This window comes from Ursus americanus, chromosome 19 (assembly GCF_024610735.1).
Source record: "Ursus americanus isolate L20-20 chromosome 19, mUrsAme1.1.p, whole genome shotgun sequence".
In the NCBI taxonomy this organism is placed as follows: Eukaryota; Metazoa; Chordata; class Mammalia; order Carnivora; family Ursidae; genus Ursus; species Ursus americanus.
The window spans coordinates 48,542,308-48,565,010 of NC_142145.1; the positions used below are offsets into that span (position 1 = coordinate 48,542,308).

The 22,703-nt window shown below is 47.8% G+C and overlaps 1 protein-coding gene and 1 long non-coding RNA gene across 2 annotated transcripts in view; both read right to left on the bottom strand.

Moving 5' to 3' along the window:
• The window catches only part of ENOSF1 (enolase superfamily member 1), a 28,204-nt gene that overhangs the window by 5,033 nt on the left and 468 nt on the right, over positions 1-22,703 (bottom strand). The window contains exons 2-12 of the mRNA XM_045781819.2: positions 18,055-18,163; positions 13,611-13,726; positions 11,590-11,676; positions 11,189-11,215; positions 9,021-9,093; positions 8,865-8,903; positions 8,208-8,290; positions 7,383-7,417; positions 5,159-5,246; positions 3,494-3,628; positions 143-184 (exon numbers count right to left, since the gene is read on the bottom strand). Of these exons, the coding sequence (XP_045637775.2) occupies positions 143-184; positions 3,494-3,628; positions 5,159-5,246; positions 7,383-7,417; positions 8,208-8,290; positions 8,865-8,903; positions 9,021-9,093; positions 11,189-11,215; positions 11,590-11,676; positions 13,611-13,726; positions 18,055-18,163 (834 nt within the window). The remainder of the gene's footprint in view (positions 1-142; positions 185-3,493; positions 3,629-5,158; positions 5,247-7,382; positions 7,418-8,207; positions 8,291-8,864; positions 8,904-9,020; positions 9,094-11,188; positions 11,216-11,589; positions 11,677-13,610; positions 13,727-18,054; positions 18,164-22,703) is intronic.
• LOC148108516 (uncharacterized) lies at positions 14,132-18,048 on the bottom strand. The gene is made up of 2 exons (XR_015727763.1): positions 17,818-18,048; positions 14,132-15,454 (listed from the first exon to the last, which is right to left on the bottom strand). It is a non-coding gene; the product is annotated as an uncharacterized LOC148108516 (long non-coding RNA).

The window sequence follows — 22,703 nt, forward strand, 5'->3', positions numbered from 1 at the left end:
ACTGACGTGCTGTAAAACATCCCAAGCTCAGAGATTTAAGAACACTTCCCAACTCGGAATAATACGGGTGGTGGAGCCTAATGTATGCCAGTGTCCCCAGCGGGTGGCCAGTGTGTACTGGCCCCAAGGGGATGTCACGTACCTGTTCTCCAGTGGCAACGCCAATTCCTAATGGGGCCAGTGCCTATACAATAGAAGGCAACCTGATGTTATTTTCCTAAGTCTTTGAACTAAAACTCCTAATGTTTAAAAATATTTACAGTTGTTTCACCACTTAGAGCCGAAGAAGGAATTGTGTCTGCTGTGAGGCTGTGTGAAGTTTCAGGAACGGCAGAAGGTCGGCAGGGGGGTTGTGTGTGCACACGGGAGGGGCTGTTCGCCTGCTGCCCTTAGCCCACTTCCTGCCATAGCTCCGCAGATTCTCCTCGCCGCCCCCCTCAGTAGGTGTTCTAGAACCTTCTCCCTTCAAGGTTAGCTAGCAGTCTTAGATCCACTATACAGGTCAGGCTGGGCTCATTCCTTACCTGGTGAAATCCTCACCTAGCAAACGCTGGAGCCTTCTTAGCATAGCTCTGCTCTTTCCATCCTCCCACCTAAAGATACCTCACCCTCTCCGCCCAGGCTCCAGGCTGCTCCCTTCACACCTGCACTGGGATTGCCACAGGCAATTTCCTTGGGCACCTCTCGTGTCTCCCCAGCTCAGCTTCCCCTTGTTCAGGAAATGATGTCAATGGCACTAATAGCTAACTCTGTCCGAGCTCCTACCACCTGTCTGGTGCTGTGTGAAACCCTGACTGAAATGACTTCTCATCACAGCCCGTTGGGATAGGAGCCACCCTTGTCCCCATTTCACAGATGAGAAACAGGTACAGGGCTAGTAACCATTCCCAGATCACAATGCTAGAAAGGGGTAGAACCAAGGCTTAAGGCTTGAACTCCAGGCTAACTCCAGAGCCAGGGGAAGCATCTGAACCACTAGATAGGAAACCTTCCCTGCAGAAAACCCCTTAATTTAGGAGCCAGGTGCCCCTGATCCTGCTACCTGTCCTGCCCCTATGTGTGGATGTGGGTGAGTCACGGACCACCCAAGCCTCGGCCTCCTTGTCCCCAGGTGAGGAGTTAGAGTGGATGGTCACTGGGGCACCTTCTAGCTTCCTGGCTTATGCTTCCAGAAACCTCTAATTTAAATGAGTGTGGTTCTCTATCTTAAAACAAAAACAAAAACCAGAGTGGTGAAAAATGGTAGAGGAGTAGGAAAGCCATTTGACTTATTCATTCTACCATTTTAAAGCGTATGTTTCTGACACTAAATAGGTACCAACTTCTATTTCTTCCTTTTAAATATATCCTGACCTGCTCTGGTCTAGCTGTCCTGTCCCTTCACCGCCCACCTGCCTAGTTTACTGGGAAAGCCTCCTAGCTTTCCTCTCTGCCTCCAGTTTCTTTCTGCCTGTTTCACACTCCCCTGTATCCCATCTCAATCCACCCTATATGTTTTTTTCCAGTGAAATCTTTGATCCCATTCTCTCCTTCAAGACACTATGGTGGCTCACTGCGTTGGAATGGACCCATCACCCAGCCCCAGGGACCTGTCTTTTCCACAATGCCCAAGGTGCACCTGCACTCTGCTGGGGATCTCCACAGCCCCACCTGTGCGGGCTGTCTCTGCAGCTTCCCTGTGCCTCGGGTTGTCTGTGCCCACATCAAGCGATCCCTCCTGAGGGGACGGCCTTCCCCATGTAAACAAAACCTTAGAGGGCTGAAGCCCGGAGGAGCTTCCAGTGAGATTCTCCGGGCAGGGGTGTGTGTGTGTCGAGGGGGGGGGGCATGCTGGTCCCTGTGTGGGCAGGCAGGCAACACTACCCCCAAAGAACCCCAAGGTGAAAGTCTTTGTGGAACCAGGGCCCTCACCAGATTCTCACTGCAGGATGACTCCTGAGAAGTTTTCAGGTCTGTTTAAACTGACACAGTCACCCTGTGGTTCCTGCTCTTCCTCCCCCCCCACTCCCCACCCCCCCACCCCCGTGCACCTTTGCTCAGGGTTTGCTCTTGTCTTCCCTCCCCAGCCACTCCACTGCCCCAGCCCAGCCCTGTGTCTATCTGCAGGGACCTTCCTCCTACCATCCTCAGCACTCGCCCCCACCCAACCATGCCAGCTATCTAGGATTCATGTGTCTTCATTTCTCTGTGGCATGGCCGTGAAGTGGGGAGAATGGAGGGCATCCCTGGAACACAGGCTTCTGTGGAGGGCTTCTGTGAAGGAGCTCATACATTCATGTCCTGAGAGAAATGGGGCAGGATGGCCCCCGTAGGACCCACAGCTTCAAATAGGACGCCCTGAGCTGTCCTTCCCAGAATGTGAAACTGCCTGTCCTCAGAGGGAAAATTTTCAGAGTAGGGGAGAGTAAGAGCAATAGAGAGTCACCTGGCAGGGGTGGGGGGTGGGCTGAGGAATCTGCTCCCAGGCAGCCAGGAATGGACTGTAAGGCCAGCAAACCTACACCGGACAGCACAGTGTTGGGGGGAAAGGGCATCAGAGGAAGATGTAAAAGGGGAGTTAGGGGCGAGTGCTGGTCTGGTCGGGGAGGGGGAAGGCTTACACTCAACATGCCTCATGCTGTGCGGAGAAGGCACAGCCCCTCTCTGCAGGCAGATGCCTGGGGCTTGGACAGACACCGTCGCATATTCAAATCACACAACCCGTTCCTGCCCTGATTTCTCACTCATCCAAATGCCTTTGGTTTAATGTGGCTCCTCATGGAGCTTGCTCTGGTCAGAGGATTCGAACATTCAGTGCTGCCAGAAGTTGGGACTTCTCCTCAGAAGTGACCGGGCATTCTAGCTTTATATACATCAGTGCCTGTCACCGGCTAAAGGGAGCCGCTTCCTGAGAAAGGATGTTCCTCAGATGTGCTTTTGTTTTTTTAAATTTTTTATTATGTTATGTTAGTCACCATACAGTACATCATTAGTTTTTGATTTAGTGTTTCCATGATTCACTGTGTACAACACCCAGTACTCCATGCAATACGTGCCCTCCTTAATACCCATCACCGGTCTATCCTCAGATGTTCTGATGTACCAGGGTCTCCCTAAACCCGAGAGGTGGGGAGGCCGGGTGGACCTGTGCTGGAAGTGCCCGGGTGTGAGGGCTCTAGGCAGCCTTCTCTTGGGGCAGCCTGACCATTAGCCAAGCAAACCTTTTCTTTTGGGTCAACCAGAGGAATCTACACTTTTGTTTCATTGGGGGTGAATAAAATATTTTAGTATCAGTCAGATTTATGTATTTACAAAGTATGGATCCATGTCTATTAATCTTTGGATTGCTGGCAGTCTTTCAACTTTTAGCAATTTACTGCCTCTAAAATAAAGAGAAATGTAAAAAAAAAAAAAAAGGCAAATAAGCAAAGAAGTTTTAGGATCTGTCACAGCCACTCCAGAAAACCAACCAAACAACAACAAAAATATATAGCAGCAGGGGCAGTTTTTCTACCTTGGAAATGGCGGCGTGTCCCAGAATGTCATCAGGGGAGGTGGGCTCCTCGATCCACAGTGGCTTGAACTCAGCCAGCTTTGACATCCACTCTATGGCCTCGGGCACATCCCAGCGCTGGTTGGCGTCCATCATCTGCACGGAGAGAGACCCTCCACCGTGAGGTCTGCCTGGTGCTGACCTATGACAGGGCTCAGCTCTAAGGGAGGAAATGCTGTCACTCAGTGCCACCAACTGCTGAGCAAGACTTTTGGAGGGAGCCTGACATTTCCTCTGTGGAGGACCAGCATGCAGCCAGCACGAAGGTGGCCAAAGAGCAGCCACCAAGACGGGAACTGTGGCCCCACATGTGTCTTCTGGAGGAGATGCAAGTCACTCACAGGGCCACTGTGCTGTCTGGAAGGGCCCTGGGCTGGGCCCAGGAGAATTGCTCGCTGGCCCTGGAGCTCTGGCCCTATCTGCATTTAGGTGCCACCCAATTGCATCTGTCTTGCAGTATCCATTGTTCTGGAAACTATTTTATCACATTCCGAATCATGCATCATCAATTCTGAATTTGTTCACTAGTCATTTTGACTCTTGCCGACTAGGAGTCTGGCACAATAATAAATAACCCAAACTCTACCACTGATGAAACACCTACTCAACTGGGCATTTTATGGATTTTGTTCCGTGTAATATTTAGAACAACTCTAGGAAGCAGTTCATATTAACCCAGTTTACAGAAAAGAAAGCTGGCATGCAGAGCAGTGAAAGAACTTGCCAAGAACAGTAAATCATGTAAATGGCAAGCTCAGGGCCAGGCCTCTGACTCCCAGGCCCCAGCTCTCTGTAAGCCAGGTGCTACCCAGAGGCTGGCTTCTGGGAGTGCAGAGCCAGAGTGCAGAGGCTAAGAAAGGGCCTCTCCACCCCTGACGTTATCACACTAAGAGAAGACAGACATGGGGATGGATGTGTCCAGCAGAAAGTGCTAAGTGGTTGAGCTCCCTCAGGGGCCACTATGAGGACCGGAGGACCGTACAGCTAGAATCACTTTGTATCACAGTAAGGACAGCCCCATAAGACAAAAGCCACATTAACTCATATATAAATAGTGGCACTTCTGATCCCAGGTCAAGGACTCAACTTCTGTTTCTGTTAACTTATGAAACATGCCTCCAAAACCCATAAAAACATCTTATTGGGAGTTTATAAAAGTATTTACATGTACTAAGAAACATCTTACAAAAATATGTAGTCAGGAGTGATCCTTACATTTATCTCAGCAAAAGTGTGCCATTTCTTCCACCTTGGCTCCCTGAGACTGGCCTCCCTGCTGAACCAGGAGGGACATATTTGTTAAGGGAAATTAAATAATGACACACGAGGGCACCAAGCGGGAACCTGTTTGCTCAGGGGCATCTGTGCTAGCAAGAAGGAACAGTCCCTAACCCGGATCTTACTTAAGGTTCTGAAGAACAGAAACATTTAAAACCATCAGCTCTCTCGGTTGTTTGTTTTTAGAGAGGTCACCCACTGCAAGACCACGAAGCTGTCCTTCCTCTCACTTTCAGCTTTGAAATTCCCACCGTTCTTTAACCCTTGCTTGAAAGGAGCTGTATGCTGGCCCAGGACACAGGCTTCCTGCAAGACCGCTCTGTCTCAATGGGAGGGGAGGACATTTACCAACGTCTTCTCGGGTCCAATCATGTTTCGGATGAGACGGCACCTACGGATGTCATCCTGGAGATCAGCACCCACTTTTACCTTAAACCTATAAAACAAATGTGGTTGGGTGGTTGGGCTCTGTCCCCTCACGTGGCGAAGACACGCAGGCTCTCTGCAGAAGCAGCTGCCTCTTGCCTCTCCCGGTTGGTCTCAGACGAGCCACTTGAAAATGACCCGGTTGGTGTATCAGGGCAGCAAGGAGACATCACCTGCCGACCCAAAGTCAGGGACCTGGGAGAGCAGTCAGATCTCCAGCAGCACTGAGTGTTTGGGGTGCCATGACAAGGAAGTAAGAACAAAAGGCGTGGTCAGCACCAAAGAGAAGAGGGAGGCTGGGAGGCGGAGCCAGCCCGTCTCATCCTGAAGGTAAAGAGTCTGACGGATAAAATACCCCCACCGGCGAGGCTCCTTACAAGCCCGTGTGGTGGGCCTCAGGGGTGCTGCAGGCACCGGAGGCTGGGGACTCAGTGACTCGGTCACAGAAGGAGCAGCAGCAGAGGTCTCCTTTACACCACAGCTGGCCACTTCAGGGAGCCCCCTTCATCTGTTTGGATGCCCAAATAGTCTCCAGAGCCGGGCCTATACATCCCCTGGTGACCCCAAGCCAGGAGAGAGCGCGGTCAGCCCGAGTGCGGCACGGCCTCGCCGAGGACGCCGCACCACCGGGGGCGAGGCCAGCCTCCTCTCCCTCACTCAGGGATTGCTCCACATTCTCCCCCCCCCCCCCCCCCCCCCGCTTTCCCGGTGCCCACGCTCTGCGCGCTGCACGCACTCTGGCTTCTGATGCTTCTCTCCCTCCCTCTGCACGAACACGCTCAAGAAGATGTTTCTGTCCCAGATGCCAGGCTTCTGTGCAGGGAGGCCTCTGAAATCGCTCCTCAGTCTTCTGTGACTCACCAGGTCCAACTGCTCCCACCTTTCCTAGGCACGTGGAGGGAGGGAAGTATCAACGCTTCTGGAGCGCCTGTTGCGACTCCCAGCTGTGCTGGTCCTTTCCCGATAAAAACATCTTATTGCGAGGAGAATCACGAGTTAATATCATCATTCCCATTTTATAGAGAATGAAAGTGAGGTCTGGAGAGGTGGAACAATTTGCCCACGATCACACGGCAAGTACTTGCAGGCGACGAAGGGAAAAGGCAAGAGGCTGATGCCAAATCCATCGCACGCCAAGCCTCTTCCCACTGCTGCAGGCTGCCTCCTTCAAATTCTCACTCCCCAACTCTTTATTTCGCTGAGGAGTTCCGTGCCTCCCAAACTTTAGCGAGCACACAAATCACCCTTTAACAGGGGACCTTGTTAAAATGCAGATTCGTGAGCAGCAGGTCTGGGAAGAGGCTGGAGAGTCTGCATTTCCCCAGCTCCCAGGGAACCCGGATGCTCCCGCATCCGAAGCAGCGGGAGGCGGGAGGCGGGAGGCGGGAGGCGGGGGGCGGGGGGCGGGGGGCGGGCCCAGAGTGGGTGGAGAGCGCGCCGAGCCGGCACCCCGCAGAACCTGCCGCCGTGGCTACACTGCTAGACTCACGGTGACCCCACATCACAGGCTGATGGTCCCTCTGTGTCCTGCACTGTGTCAGGTGTGGGGGCGCTTGACAACCACAAGTTATCCAGAGGAAGACCCTAGGACGTCCAGGGGTCCATATTCACAGAGAGAGAGAGAAGAGCCATGGGTTGGTCTGGAGAAAACCAGCCTAGAGAGGAGAAGGGCTGCCGTCCGAGGGGATAAGGGGGCGCCTGGAGACTCCGTGGAAAACTGGAACTAGTGACTGGAAGTTCTACAGAAGGGAAGGTTCCGATACGCTGAAGCTCTTTCCAATGCGTGGAGCCGTCCAACAGTGCAAAAGAGCCTTACCAGTTGGGCTCGCTGCTCTGTAGGTTTTCAAGCACTGAATCAATGCTCTTACTGAGAGTAAAGAGTCGATTTCTATTCTAGACTGGTGCTTGAAATGGACCATCTTCAAGGTCTGTTTCAAATCTGATGTTCTTGGATTCTAACTAGGACTCACATCTCATCTTCGGAGAAAGAGCCTGGCCTATGCTGAAACTTCTCCTGTGTGTCCCTACGTGTCAGACTGTTCCCGGACGAATCCTGGCCTCCTTGGTGCCTTTGGCTCTTGGCTCCTCTCCACCGCCGAGCCTGTGGTGATGGGGACAGTGAAGTGCATCATCACAAACAAGTTACCTGGTCCAGCCGTCCTTCAGTGCCTCCGTGCAGAGCTGTGGGAGAAAGGAGCACAGCCGCCATCACACACCAGAAAGCTCTCTTTGGTCTGATGAGTACCCCAGTGGTCTCTGATCTGCTTTCACAAACACATGGCTGCCACATGAACCAGAGGAATGACCACGTGTTGGTGAACGAAGAGCAGGAACAGCTCCGCCAACAGAGCATAACTCCTTGTACTTGTAGGACCACTTTCTTTCCTCATCTCTAGGGGAACAATTTCTTGAATTGTTGACAACATTCTGAGAAGGGAAATGGAGCGTTTATAACCCTTCTTAAAGCGGTATTCTGCAGCATGCACAGGACGCGTGGACGTAAGGGAAACAAACAGAAGCTGTCTCTCTCTCAGCTCTGAGTACAGCGTGGTGGGAAAGTCATAAATCAGCCGTGCTCTGACTGTACGCTGTGTGCCAGCCACCGGGCCGCGGGCCTTACACAACTCCCAGCATTATCCTGAATCCCCCAAACCACCCACGAGATGCATATCATTTCCCCATTTCACAGTGAGGAAACTGAGGCTCAGCATGGTTTGGGGAACATGGTACAATGTGACACTGCTGCCCCTGCCTAGGAATCAAATCCTGGGCTGTCACCTTCCAGAAGCCGAGGTGGGACACGCTGGGTCACAGAGTCCCGCGCCCACAGTGTGAATGGCTTTACTTCGCTCCAGTATCAGTACTCTCTGAATGAGGCCTTGGATCCAAAATGATTTAGAAAGGCTAACAAGAAAAGTCCAGGAAGCCAGGAATCTAAAACCTGTCCACAAAACCAGGTTCAAGTGCCTACCTGCTTCAGCGTGTCATCTGAGTACCCCAGCCAGGCGCACGACGTGGTGTAGGCAGGGTAGCCATGCATCAGCATTTGCCCTTCTGTGGAAACACAATGCTTGTCAACATTTTGTGCTTTCCAGGGAACTTCAGAATTACAATTGCCTTTATTTAAAAAAAATTTTTTTATTGGACAGACAGAACGCACAGGCAGGGGGAGTGGCAGGCAGAGGGAGAGGGAGAAGCAGGCTCCCCACTCAGCAGGGAGCCCAACGTGGGGACTCTATCCCAGGACCCTAGGACCATGACCCGAGCCGAAGGCGAACGCCCACCCAACCGAGCCACCCAGCTGCCACAATTGCCTTTAGCTGAGCTACTGCCCCCAGAAAATCCAGCCTGTTCTCCTTCTGACCCTGCCTTTCAAGTGCACTCAGCCCCAAGCCCAGCCTCTGGCCACATTCACCATCACGCAAATACCGGGGATGTCAAACTAGCCCAGGTCTTCCTGTCTGTCACACCCAGGACGCTGCTTCCTCCAGATGCAACCCTTTGTCAGAGGGCCTGGCTGCTGGGCACAGGGCATGTGGGAAGATCACGATGCGAACCCCAAGAGGACAGTGACCCTCAAAAGGACAATGACAGCAAAAACAATGAAGGACATTTCCTCACCACCCACCTCTCTCTTTTTTACCAACTTGACCTTTCTGCAGTATTTCTGGAAAAAAAAAATAAGACACATCATCACTTTTTTAGACAACAAAGCATGCTACTACATTATTACACACCAGCAGGTATCAGAAAACTCCCAGTTCCATCACTCGGTATGACTCACCATAGGCTTCCTCCTCGGTCAGGACGTCTGTGATGTACCTGAAATCGATGCAGGATAACAGCGTCCTGGGGTCCTGGCAGCGTGACAGGAGAGGGGAAACGCCCAAATCAATTCACAAGCAGCTTATGTTTCTAAGGATGGACTTAGCCTTTCCGGGAAAGGGCCTTCAGGATTTGCGTTAAATTGTTTGGTTCTGTCATTCCTTGGTACAGAGCTCTTCAGAGGGTCAGTGCCGCCTCCCCAAGAGGTCTTCAAGCCCTCGTGCTGCCACCCCTCACTCCCTCCCCAACCCTTGCCTCCCCTGACATCGAGGCTCCACCAGCCCAACTAACAGGGCTCCTGGAAGGAGGGCCCAGCAGGAGGCAAGCACTCAGCACGAGTTAAGTGCAGAGATGAGCGCCTGGTGTCCCTCCACATACGCATCACTGCTCCACATGTCAGGGCTGACAGTGATCCTGGAGCAGCTCAGCGGGAGAGGAAAGAATGCTGGTCTCAGAGCCAGGCCCTCCAGGTTCAACCCTGTGCCCACTGTTTATTAGCAGCCTGACCATGGGCCATTTCCTCTCGTCACATTGGGACAATTCACTTCACCAGCAGGAACAGAACGGATTCACCATGAGCGACCCAGCATACTGCCTGGCCCTGGACCATCACCGGCTATTCTCTCCCCACCCCTTCCTACCCCTGGTTCACTGCTCTGGTCATGCTGGCAAGGCTCACAACCTCAGCTGGGCCTCTGATTGAGACCCCTCCCCATCCCAATCTAACAGCTGGGAAGCAACCAGTAGCTTCACTCCCACTCAGGTTTTACTGTGACCAACAGTACTCCACTGGTCTGTTAAAAATTATAAAAGCTCTTCCCACACTGAGATTCTGCATCTTTCAAGACTATTGGCCACAACTGAAACAGGAAATAGTATCCAAAAGAATGAAGTCAGGGGCGCCTGGGTGGCTCAGTTCGTTAAGCGTCTGCCTTCGGCTCAGGTCATGATCCCAGAGTCCTGGGATCAAGCCCTGCTACAGGTCCTTGCCCAGCAGAGAGCCTGCTTCTCCTTCTGCCTGCCACTCCCCCTGCTTGTGCTCTCTCTTTCTCTCTCTGACAAATAAATAAAAGTCATAAAAAAAAAAAAAAAGAATGAAGTCACAGACATCTTTTCTAGTGGCCCTCAAATCATTCAGTTTTGGAAGCTGCCTCCTACACCCCTCTGAAAGGCTGACCTTGAGCATAAAGGCGGCTCATGTCCTTCCCCTTTGGATGGGGCCCCCATGCCACCTGCAACCATGTCAGAGGGATGGTGTGATCGCCTCCTGTTTCTATTTTCTCCCAGAGAAGAGGCAATGTCTGCCCACCTACAGTCTTCAAGGCCATGGTGTTCTTTGTGTTTCCTTAATTGTAATGCCAAATAATAACAGGGCCTTCGTTTGTTGACCACCAGAGTTTTAGCAACCACGCAAGACCTCACCCTGAGGCAGCTGATGCTCAAAGAGGTTAAGTGACACGCCCACGGTCAACCTGCCAGTAAGTGGTGGAGCCCAGATTCAAAGCCAGGTCTGCCTGGGTCTGAAGTTCACTCCCCTTAACTTGTCCAGACTTTTTTTCCTCCTCAGCTGCCAGGTGCTCGACCCTGCCATAAACAGGTCAAGGAAAAAGGAAACACTGAGGTTCCTATCTTCAGCGTTTGGCTCCTTCCCCTCCAGAATCAGACAGTGGAGACCACCGCAGTCTGATTCGTCACTTTCTTTTAAATTCAAAGTGACCAGATGATATGTGAATAATATCTTAATAATAAACTCTTGCTCTTCAGGAAGCACTTTTATCGTTTGGTCTTTAAACAAATTCTATGAGGTTCTCAGAGAAGTGAGGACTATCCCCTTTTCGTAGGTAGGAAACAGAGGCTGGGAGAATTTGCATTACACAGTGGGCGAGACAGGACCTAAACTCAGGGCTTCCCTCGGACCACTCTGCCTATGTGAACGCAGACAGCTCTTACTTCAAATATCAGAAAAGAAATATTAGGGTTTAGTGGGTTTTTGCTTTATCATCACTATCCTGATCCAAAGACAATCCTGAATATATTTACTAATCAAAAGGCAAGTAATCCGTGAAATCCATATCATTTACATTACATTATAATTATTAACATTATAATGTTAAAGAATTTACTTACCATGTCAACAAGTAACTTCCACAGAGGCTTGAAAAAAAAAAGAAAAGAATTGTAAAACATGTATAACGTAGACATTTTTTTTCCCCTGAAAGTAAATGCAAACTCCCACTCTCAAACACCTGCCCGCTGGCCCACCTGCCTGCCAGGGTCTCTAACACTGCCTCCTAATCCCTCACCTTTGCTGCCCTCCCATTTCTTTCTCGGCCCTTTATAACCTACTCCTATAGTTTCCTAACTACTGCCAGGGAGAAAAAGAATCAAACAATTCTCTGTATTTCTTTTGGAGGCCTGCTGTGTATGTCTTTTGTCTCCAGAAGGCTGCTCATAGAGGAAATGTTCACCCCTGTGCCACGTGTTGAATTATTCCACAGAGCTCCCCAAGTGCTCCTTCGATGAGTTACCTTTCCCTCCTGCTTGGCCCACAGGTCCCACACAGCGTTGAGAACGGCCGCAGTAGCCAGATGCACAACACCTTTCTCAGGACCGATCTGGTTAGGAAGCAAAACACAACAGCACGTCTTAGAAATGAAAGAGATATTTAGGTCTCCTAGCCAGGGACACATTCAACACTTAAAAGGCATCAGTAAAAGTTCATGTAGAGATTAAGCTGCTTTTTTTTTTAATAGTTTCTAACCTATAGAAAAATTGCAAGAACTGCACAAAAAACTCTTGTATATTCCCCCCCATTCTCTCTGTATACAAATAGAACATATATAAGTAAAATTGATTTTACTGAACCATTTAAGTTGCAGATATCATGCCTCTCAAACCCTAAATACTTCTGCGTGTAGGTCCTAAAAACAAGAACATTCTCTCACATAACCGTAGTAGTACAATGATCAAATTCGGGGAATAGAACACTGATAGAATACTACTGCCTAAAAGACACTCCATAATCAATTTCTGCCAACTGTCACAATAATATACTTTATTTTATTAACATATTGCATTTGGTTGTCCTGTCTCTTTAGTCTCTTTACCCGGAACAATTTTTCTTATTTTTTTTAAAGAAGTTGTTGGCATGGGGCGCCTGGGTGGCACAGCGGTTAAGCGTCTGCCTTCAGCTCAGGGTGTGATCCCGGCGTTATGGGGTCGAGCCCCACATCAGGCTCCTCCGCTATGAGCCTGCTTCTTCCTCTCCCACTCCCCCGGCTTGTGTTCCCTCTCTCTCTGGCTGTCTTTATCTCTGTCAAATAAATAAATAAAATCTTTAAAAAAAATAAAGAAGTTGTTGGCATTTTTAAAGCACACAGGCTGGTTAACTTGTAACAGTGTCCCTCAGTTTGGGTTGGTCTGGGGTTCCTTCATAACTGGATTCGGGCTGTATTTTTTTGGCACAAATTTTAAGTAGACAATAATGCCATTTTGGTTTTTTATTAGGGCCATGATCTTTCAGCACTTAGGTAAGTCAGGGTCTACTGGGCTGCTGCACTGTGAGGTTACCATTTTCCCTTTCTAAGTACAGAGATTAATATTGTCCCCAAATTTGGGCATGCATTGATTTTTGCCTCAATCAGTTATGGCTACAATATTTGCAATACAATGATTGTCTAACATTATCATTCTTTTTACATTAAGTTTGTATTCTATTATAATGACAAGTTTTTCCTGGTTGCTTGTCCACTACCTAAATGGACTTATGGATTCTTATGTTATTCCATGAATTACAAGCCATTACTAACGTATTTATTTTGATCTTTTGAATTGTCCCAGATTTGGCCAGTGGAAGCTTCTTCAAGGGAATGCCTTGAAAAGCAAGTTCAACATGCTTTGCAGAAAGTTCAGAATGAAATCCAAGGCAAGATGGCAAGTGCCTTCCCTCGTGCCTTTCTCCATGCATGGACAAGAGCCTGAGCAGAGGTAGCAAAAGACAGAGCTGATGTCAGGAGACAAGGGCAAGGTCCTAGTTATTGTACTGACCTTACTGGGATAGAATTCTTTTTCTAGAGCCTCACTCTTTTCATGCCTTGAACTTAAGGTTCAAAATATAGACCTATACACATAAAAGTACTCTGGTCTCTATCTCTACCTCTAACTTTGTTCTTCTCTTATGTTTCTGGCTTTAATAACTTCCTCCCCAACTCCCATACTACCCACATTATCTCTCCTCCAGAAAGGCTGCCCTTCAGTACTTAATCTTCTAGTGGGTCTAGAATACTTCTTCCATTCAAGGAGTAGGAGTAGAGATGAGGTCCATAGGGCTCTCAGGATCCAACTATGTCCAGATTCAAGTCTAACAGAAAAGAATCAGTTACCTCCAAACATTTACTCTCTAAATGGTTCAAGCCCTAATTTATCTCAATACAATGTTTGACTTTAGAATTGGAAGCCTGTTTCTGTTTCCACGTTTGTTGCCATCAAAGGACATCTTAGACCTTAGTAACATTACTTATAGAAGCATTTTTTTAAACCGGCCCCTTACCCATCTGAGCTGCCCGTCGCTTGTGAGCTGCCTGTAGAAGCCTCTGAAGTCACCAACGATGTCCCTGAGGTCCTTGTGAAGCACATGGTGGGCGAGGGCATTCACAGCACAGACAACTGTTAAGTAAGGATTCAGTTCTTGTGTATGTTTTGATATGAAGTCAATAAATTAAGACACGAAAACAACACAAATAAATGTGGGCATTTTATGAAACAAACTTCAAATACAAAAGGTATATGTTTTTAAAAACTGTCCCAAATACGTCTTCTGTGTTTGTCGTAAGTAATATCATACACGTGGAGTACATATTAATCCATATACAGAGCTTCATTTGAGTGGAGCGAACACATTCTGAATGGTTGTCATGCGGAAAACAGAGCCATCGATGTGAAAGTTTACATCATATCCCCAAACTGTCTTCTTGTTCACTTTGGAAAGTGTCTGTACAGTCAGTTTCAAAACCAAACCTTGCTAGTTCATTGTTCCTAAGGAGTAATAAGACTCTGACTTACACCAAGAAGAAAAAAAAAAAGAGAGAAGTATCTTCTAATTATTGTCAAGCATAGAAAATATCTTGAATTCACAACATAACACACGATTAAAGATGAAATGAATTTCCAATAAGCTTAATACTTACATGTAAAATGTTAAATTACATGAAAACACTTTTCTTAAATATTACATTTCTTCCTATTGACTTACTTAGGATATACTACTTTTTTCTTAAGCAATTTGAAAGTTAAACTTAATTTGGTTCAGCATGACCACTGATTTTTTTTGGTATTTTACTTAAGTATTTATTGTGTTATTTCAGAAGAACAACAAGTAACAAATTGAATGGGAAAGACCCTTCTACCCTTTAGTCATTCTAGAAAATACTTAGTCTATGCATAAATGGCCAAAATAATCAAATCAAGTCATCTACTTAGCCCCAAACAATTAATTTGTTATAAAAATTTTTGATAAACTTGTTGTTTGGTGTTGCCATTTCTGCGATATGACTCATCATTTCGTAGGACAGCTGGAGAGGTACAGTTTTAGTACTGGCCAGATCCTAGGAAAAAGACCGTTTCAGTATTTGAAACATGCTGTCAGGACATGCCTGGCCTCTACGTGGAGAGCCCTCAGATGATTGCACACTTGCTCTCAAATGCAGCGTTAGGGCTGGCCCAACCATTCCCGGTTCTCCAGGGCTTTTGTTAATGGGATAAAGAATCATTCCAGTTCAGACATGTACTTACTAGAACCGTGAGAAGACAGAATCCTCCTCACGCCTTAATGGTTGATGCTCATGGATTAAAGACCTCTGAAGAGTCGGCCTGTCAGCAACTCACAGAGAGGTATACCATTATCTAGATTAAACCTCCAACTCATTGATGAGATGATGGCCAGAAATCACCGACGAAGCACACCTCCAATGTGCCCCACACGGCAGTGCATTTAACACAAGTTGAGGATGACCTCCTCTTTTACAGCTTCTAAGAAACGCAGCCCTAATATATTCATCTATGGTACGTAGATTGTCCTTGCACAAAAGGAGGGCACTGCAGAGGCTAACTAAAATTTAATGCATTTGACAGAAATTTGGGTACTGGTGGTCATCCGGTGTATGAGACAGTCTACTTCAGGTTTGCCTTGCTGCCATGGGTGGGAAATTTCATCTGGAAAAAACTGGCCATTGAAGGCAGAGCCTTGCTGACTAACTCCTTGGGATCTTCTGGCCCAGGAAGGACAAGTCAGTAAAGCTATGAATGGCCACGGGTGCCTGAGCCCAAGGGCTGGTGTGAACCCTTACAGCTGTTTTTTGTCTCTTTAGAAATTCTTCTTTCTTCATCTTTTTTCCTCTATTAAAAAAAAACAAAACACAAACTATATTGGTTTATTCTATCCATTAAAAAAATAACTATAACCTTCCCTTTCTCACACACATATACTAGCACTGCCTTTGCAGTAATGAGGAAACCACTATTTTTTACTTTTTTTTTTTATCATAAAAGAATGAACAGGTAAGTAGGTTGACAAAGGTACAGATGGACTGTGATGAGCTAATGGAATTTTTTTCAACTTTAATGCGAATGCCATGTAACACATTCAGTGAGACCTGTGGTAAATTGCCTGAAATATGGAGCAAGGTTAAAGTTAAAATGGGTTCTGTCATGTTGTGGTCGGCAAAAGGGAGAAGCCAACTACATCATCACAAAAGAGCCATTTATTAAAGGTATAGAGAGATGGAAATTGATTTACCCCTAGCCGAGATGCCCATCAGGACAGCTGGGAGGTGATGGGAGTGGAGGAGGGAGAGGTCAGCAAAGGCCCCGAAGCACAGAGCTCAGCAACCAGGGAGAGGAGCCTCCTATCTCCTATCTCGGGTCTCAGTGAGCACACAGGGTCCCTCTGCCGTGTGTCCAAGTCAGCAAAGTTCAAAGTCTCGGCTATTAACAGAGTGATTCCAATGGCCAGTCCCATAACCTATTTTGTAAGCTTGTTGAGTTTTACGCAACCTTTGGGGGCCACCCTATATGGTCTGCAATATGGAGAAGGAGGCTTCATAAAGTACTCAACTTACACCAGAGAAAATTAAAGTTGCAGAGAAGCTGACACATAGCTCACACACCTATCTTGGTCAGCGGTCACTGCCTTAAGGAAAACATTAACAGCAAATGGTTGACTGAATGGACAGGGAGACAGGGAATCGTTGCCGAGTCTCCTCGTGCTACCTGGTAAAGTCCTTCAAGGAATAATCTTCAAGACTAATCTCAAAGGCTTACCTCTGTTCTGAGGCTGCCCAAGGCCCTCCTGGACAATGAACTGAACTTTTCTCCGTGTAACTTATACCAGCTTTTAAAAAACTATCCTCAAACTGCATGATCGTTTCTTCTATGGCTGTGTCCCTGAGAAATTTGTGCATTCCTTCTCCGTATCTGCAGGATTCTGTCTCCTTTCTCTATCTCATTAAAATTCTCTCTCCAGCGCCTGACACATGGGAGCGGTCAAGGGAGGTCTGTTATAGAACTGGCTGATGGCACGACTGAAGGCCAGCCTGTGAAGAGTGGAACAGTAGTCGCCTTGCACCCACCTAAAGTGCAAGAAAGGTTCCCTTGTCCTTACACACACATAGACACACACACGTGGACACCTTTCATCTGCTTGACAATATTAAAATCTTTCAGTGGGGCAAGACTTCTGTTTACATCTAAGGGAGAGCTGACAGTGCAAACATCCAGGGGAGAGGCACTGCATCACCACCAAATTTAGAGAATGTTTCGTACCTTCTTAGATCCTCACACCTCAGCTGTCATCATTTGGCTTCAGACCCTAACGGTCCATAGAAATTGATCTGGCAAAGGTCACCTTTTGTACTTCTTGAATTTTGCACCTTGTACACAGATTAAGTATTTCAAAACAAAAATCAAACAAATAATTTGTATTTTAATGTTGTAGAGGGGCTCCTGGGTGGCTCAGTCATTAAGTGTCTGCCTTCAGCTCAGGGCGTGATCCCAGAGTCCTGGGATCAAGCCCCTCATAGGGCTCCTCTACTGGGAGCCTGCTTGCTTCTTCCTCCCCCACTCCCCCTTCTTGTGTTCCCTCTCTCGCTGGCTGTCTCTCTGTCAAATAAATAAATAAAATCTTAATAAACAAACAAACAAACAAATAAATAAATAAATAAATAAATAAATAAATATTGTAGAAAGAGGGGTGCCTGGGGGGCTCAGTCGCTTAAGCGTCTGCCTTCAGCTCAGGTCATGATCCCAGGGTCCTGGGATCGAGCCCTGCATTGGGCTCCTTGCTCAGCAGGGAGTCTGCTTCTCCCTCTATGCTCTCTCTCTCTTTCTCTCAAATAAACAAATAAAACACTTTTTAAAAAAATGTTGTGGAAAGAAAGCACTTCAGGGAGTGGTTAACTGAGCAGCTGTCTGGGCCTCAGTCTCCTTATCTAAAAAAGAGGGGCCTCAAGAGCACCGCTGAGCTCTCTCCACGTCTGAGAGAAGACCAGCACTCATGGCTCAGTGTGCCTCCTGCACAGCTGGCTTTGCCCGGATGACAGCTCTGCAACGGGGCAGCCAGAGGCCCTTCCGCCATGAAGAGCAGTGAGCCTGAAACTACAAGGTGTGAGTACTTTGAAGAGCGAGCAGCTTGCTGTGCACATCACAATAAGCCTTGCTACACGAGTGTCCGTCTGTCCCTGTCATGTCCCTCAGCCACCCACCTAGCTCAGGCAGAGAAACAGGCTGAGGTTCCCGGATATGTCCGCAGTCCATCGACCCCTGCGAGGAGAAAGGCCGAGTCTCACCACCTTTTCATTGCTCCCCATGAAACACATAACAAACCACGAAACATTGTTTTTACTTAGGCTGAGCAATGTAAACACAGACAAAAGTAAGGTCACAACTGGAATCTAAGTGAAAATAAAGCATTCCGACGCTTAGGAGAATGTTGAACTCACCCACTTCTGTGCCTTTTCCCAGAGTGAAGGTAAGCCCGTACCCCTGGAGCCCGTCTTCCGCATCGGTCTCTAAGACGACATAGGCAGCCGAGTAGTCAGGGTCTGTGTGCTGCAGGAAAAATGCACCCCGCCCCACAATGCAAACATGAGAAACCCGAAGGTACACTTCAGAACATCACATAAGAATAGAAAATGCAACAGGGGACGTGCAAGAAGAGCTCTGATCTGATGCAAGCCTTGGTGTAACCCCCAAGAAAATGGGGGAGTTCTGAATGGACAAAGGGAAAGTCCTACTGAAGGATTCACATCATTTTAACAAGGGCAATGTACATTTTCAGTGCCAGTTTGCAATTAGGCCTCCTCTGATGCTCAGCTCAGATTTCAATCGAAGCTACGTCTGCCAGCTCTCTGAACAGAGCTGTATTCACAAGCAGCCTCCCTCAAATGAAAGCAGCCAAGGCTTCAGAAAGCCTCACAGAAAACTGGACTTTTCTTCACTGATGTAGCAGGGCTGAAAAGACAATGGCGCCGGTTCAGAGGAGATCACTGGGGGAAAACAAAGAATTAAAACTTCAGGACAAATTAGCCCACTTTTTGTTCTGTTTTTTAAAAGTTGCTACTATCAAATGGTATTTTGGTAAGTGTTTACTGACCAACTATGATGAAACTCAACACTACCTGTTGATAGGGGGGATGCAGAAATGAAAAAACCAGTGTGTGTCTAGAAATTTCTCCTACAGTGGGGAGAAGAAGCCAACACACCAGAAGCAGGTGAGAACTACTGTGTGGTCAGCGAGAAGTACCACGGAAGAGCAAGGGAGCGAGCAAAGAGGAAGCACGGGACTGAGACACTGCAATGGGCAAGGGGGCGAGTGAAGGCACGGGGCAAGGAGAGCAAGAGGAAACCCCACGCCGTGTGAGACAGCAGTGAAAGGCCCCTGGGGCACCAGGTGGCAAGTGAATGAAGACAGACTGGAGAGGAGGCATGGGGGCAGATAATGGAGACCCCCTAAAGCCAGGCAGAAGATCTGAATGCATCAATAAGGAACGTAGGATACAACTACATTGACGAATTTGGCATCGGGCGGTGACAATTGATTACTGTTCTTATTGTTATTATTGTTACTACACAATATTTGCTGCTCCAGCACACGATTTTAAAAGCTACTTGATTTAATTTAATCCTCACAACATTATAGAGTAGGTGCTATTATCTCTATCTGACAGATAAGGAAACAGTTTATTATTTTTTTAAGATTTTATTTGAGAGAGAACAAGTGAGAGAGAGAGAGCATGAGCTGGTGGGGAGAGGCAGCAGGAGAGAAGCAGGCTCCCCACTGAGCAGGGAGCCCCATGTGAGGCTCGATCCCAGCACCCTGGGATCATGACTTGAGCCGAAGGCACACACTCAACCGACTGAGCCACCCAGGCGCCCCGGAAACTGAGTTTAAAGAGGCAGAATTTAAATCCCTGTGCCCAGGGAAGGGGAGGAGGCAAACACAGTAGACAGGAGGCCTTTGTCTGGCATCAAAGCCTAGTGGACGGCATTGGGTGTGAAGGGTTGCTGAGCACCAGCTGCGTCTCAGAGATGGTGCAGGTTGCCGAGGAGGGACAGACACGTCTGCCCTTAAGAAAGTTATAGTTTAGGGGCGTCTGGGTGGCTCAGTCGGTGGGGAATCTGTCTTCAGCTCAGGTCATGATCTCAGGGTCCTGGGATCGAGTCCCGTGTCAGGCTCCATGCTTGGTGGGGACCCTGCTTGTCCCTCTCTCTCTGCCACTCCCCCTGCTCATGCTCTCTCTCTCTCTCTCAAATAAATAAAATCTTAAAAAAAAAAAAAGTTGTAATTTAGAAGCCATGGTTACAGAAACTCCAATAACAAGAGGCAGAACACGGTAAGTCTCTGGGAGATTTACAAACTACGGAAACCAGGCAGAGAGCGCTATTAGGGTGGGCACTTGAAGCTGGAGGAGGCTTTATGCTGAAAACAGAATGTGAGCTGGTTGGTTGAGAATGGGGAGCTTTCCAGTAGTGGGAGAGGGCAGAAAGGACCTGGGATGGAAGGATAACTTTGGTGACAGTGGCAGTGAAGAAACAGAAAAGGAAAGACTGGAGTGTATTTAAGGGTTGGTGACACCCTGCTTTGGCCCCTGGGTTCCTGAGAGGGAAGATCCAGAAACAAGATGTGGGAATCATTAGCACTGAAACTATACACACAGGAAGAGTCTTACTGGGAGCAAACTATGAGACAGGACGGCCCTTGAGGCCGGAACCTTGCAGAGGGAAGAAGGGTGTCATTAAAGGAAGCAGCAGCAGTCAGCCAGGGTGTAGAGAGATGGCAGGAAGAGGAGGCAGCTGACAAAGTGACACACAGACCAGGAGAAAGGACCCTGGAAGCAGAAATAACAGTCAATCCCAAGAGAAGGAAGGAGACAGAAGTTGATTTCAGACAAAGGAGGAAGTAAGTGTAAAGATTAGAGACAATAGGAATGAACCAGTAATTTAGTGTTTGGCGGGAAAGGAGCAGACACAGAAGGAACAAAAGAGGTGTAAGCATCAAGGAAAGGTGATTTCAAAGTGGGAATCCCTGTTTATACGGGATAGAAAAGGAACCACCGGGAAAAGAGACTGAGGAAGAAAATACTGGAGATGGAGGGGATGAGAACGGGGGCCTCGGCAGTCAAAAAGGGTGGGGATGGGGACACAGTAGAATAGATTTCTCTGGGAGGATAGGACTCACAGAATAAAGGGAAAGATGAGAGGGTTGGTTTGGAGACTGATGGATGGAGATGGGGCCCAGGGAGCACTTGTCTTCAGTCTTCTCCATGATGCAATGGGCAATCTTCTAACTGCTGGGGGTGTGGGAATGAGAGTCGGAGGAGGGAGAGAGTGGTCTGGGAGCACAGCCACTCCGGGGAGCTCAGCAGACAATGGGGAAAGCAGAGGAAAAGTATGGCTGGCTGGGAAGGGGTGGAGTCAGCTGGAGCTGGGCTAGGAGCCCACAGCCCTGGAGCTCTCTGGAACCTTGATGAATGCCTCGGCAAGCAAGCAACTTATAAGTACAATGCAGGCCTGAGTGCTCCAACATTTCCTAAAAGGCCGATAAAAAAATCAGAGCTGGAATCCTTTACTTTTAACAGATCTGGGGACAGTTTCAGTGCTCCTTCATGAAAACATCCTGCTTCTGATGAGGAAGGCTCACTCATCCCTAAGTGCTGAACAGAGCTGAACTGCTGAGCTCAGCATGCCCTGAGGGCTTGGGGAGCAATGCCACCACCATGAACTGCAAAATAGCACGTGAGAATCAGCACACAACACACCCCATATCTCTGGAAGATAAATACTTAAGTATTTATGAGTTTGCCATACAGGTATCAGAGAACGTCTTCTGACCCAGAGATCATAAACGACTTAGGCCCAGAGACAAATTCCATTTCTTAAATTATTCTACTTAAAACCAGGCTACTTTAACACTTGACGAATTCAAAGCAGAGAAAAATCTAGGCCAGAGCCCTTTGACTTCAGTTTTCTCATATATAAATAGTAATTACAGTAAATACTTTTGATGGCTTTCTCTGTGCCAGGCACTTTACAGGCATCTCATTTAATACATGAAGCAGATATACCCATGTTACTGATAAGAAAACTGAGGCTTAAGAGAGAGTGAGTGGTTTACCCACAGTTGCTACATGTCAGAGGGGCAAAGTGGTTGCATTACATCAGGTGTTTGAATTTTACAAGCCAATGAAATTTCAAACAATTATTTGGAGATCCACAAAGGATAGCCAACTGAGTATTTTTTAAGTCACTTAACATCATATAAGAAGGAACACATAAAGATTTTAAAAAGAGGGAATAACATAATCTCAGAATAAAGGACATACTTTTAAACATAATAACTTTGTTTTTACGAGAGATCTATTTTTAAAGAAAATATTTCAAGTACACCAAGAGCATAGGTAATATAATGATATCAGCGTGCCCTCTCCCCACTTAGGAAGCACAACGCCAGAGGGCGAATTAGAGTCCTCTGGTACTCATTCCCCTCCCTCCACACAGGTAACAGGTAACTATCACCCTAACATGGATGTTTCTCACTTCCCAGTGTGTGTTCACACAGTTCTTACAGTCCCATGCAATTTTTTCTCCTCGGTGGATTAAGGGCAATGAGGATCCAGGTGGGTGACAGCCCTCGGGGAGATCCAGTATAGAACTCCTTCCTATATTTGGGAACCACTGCTCTAGACGGTGGTAGGGATGGAGGGTGTCTCTCCAAACACTGTCACTAAGCAAACATGCCCTTCAGTATTTAGGTAGAAGGCTGAACCTTTACAACGTCTCCAAAGACTGGTATTTGCATAACTCTCTACAGTGATAAATCCTTTCTAACCATGTTTTCAGGTAATTTCATGAGACCCCCCTCACAAGCCCCAGAATTACTACGAGTTTGTTTGTCTGGTTTCCCAGCCAGAGTGTGACTCCGTTTCTTAGATGGGCCCAAGATGCCCAGAGAGGTTAGTGTCTTCTCTAGGTCACACAGCAAGTTGTGGAGGAGGCCGGATCATCGCCCAAAACACGCAGGCCCACCACCACGAACCCAACAAGGTTTCAGTGCAGAAGAAGCCAGCAGGTGTTCTAGGGTTTCGTTGGT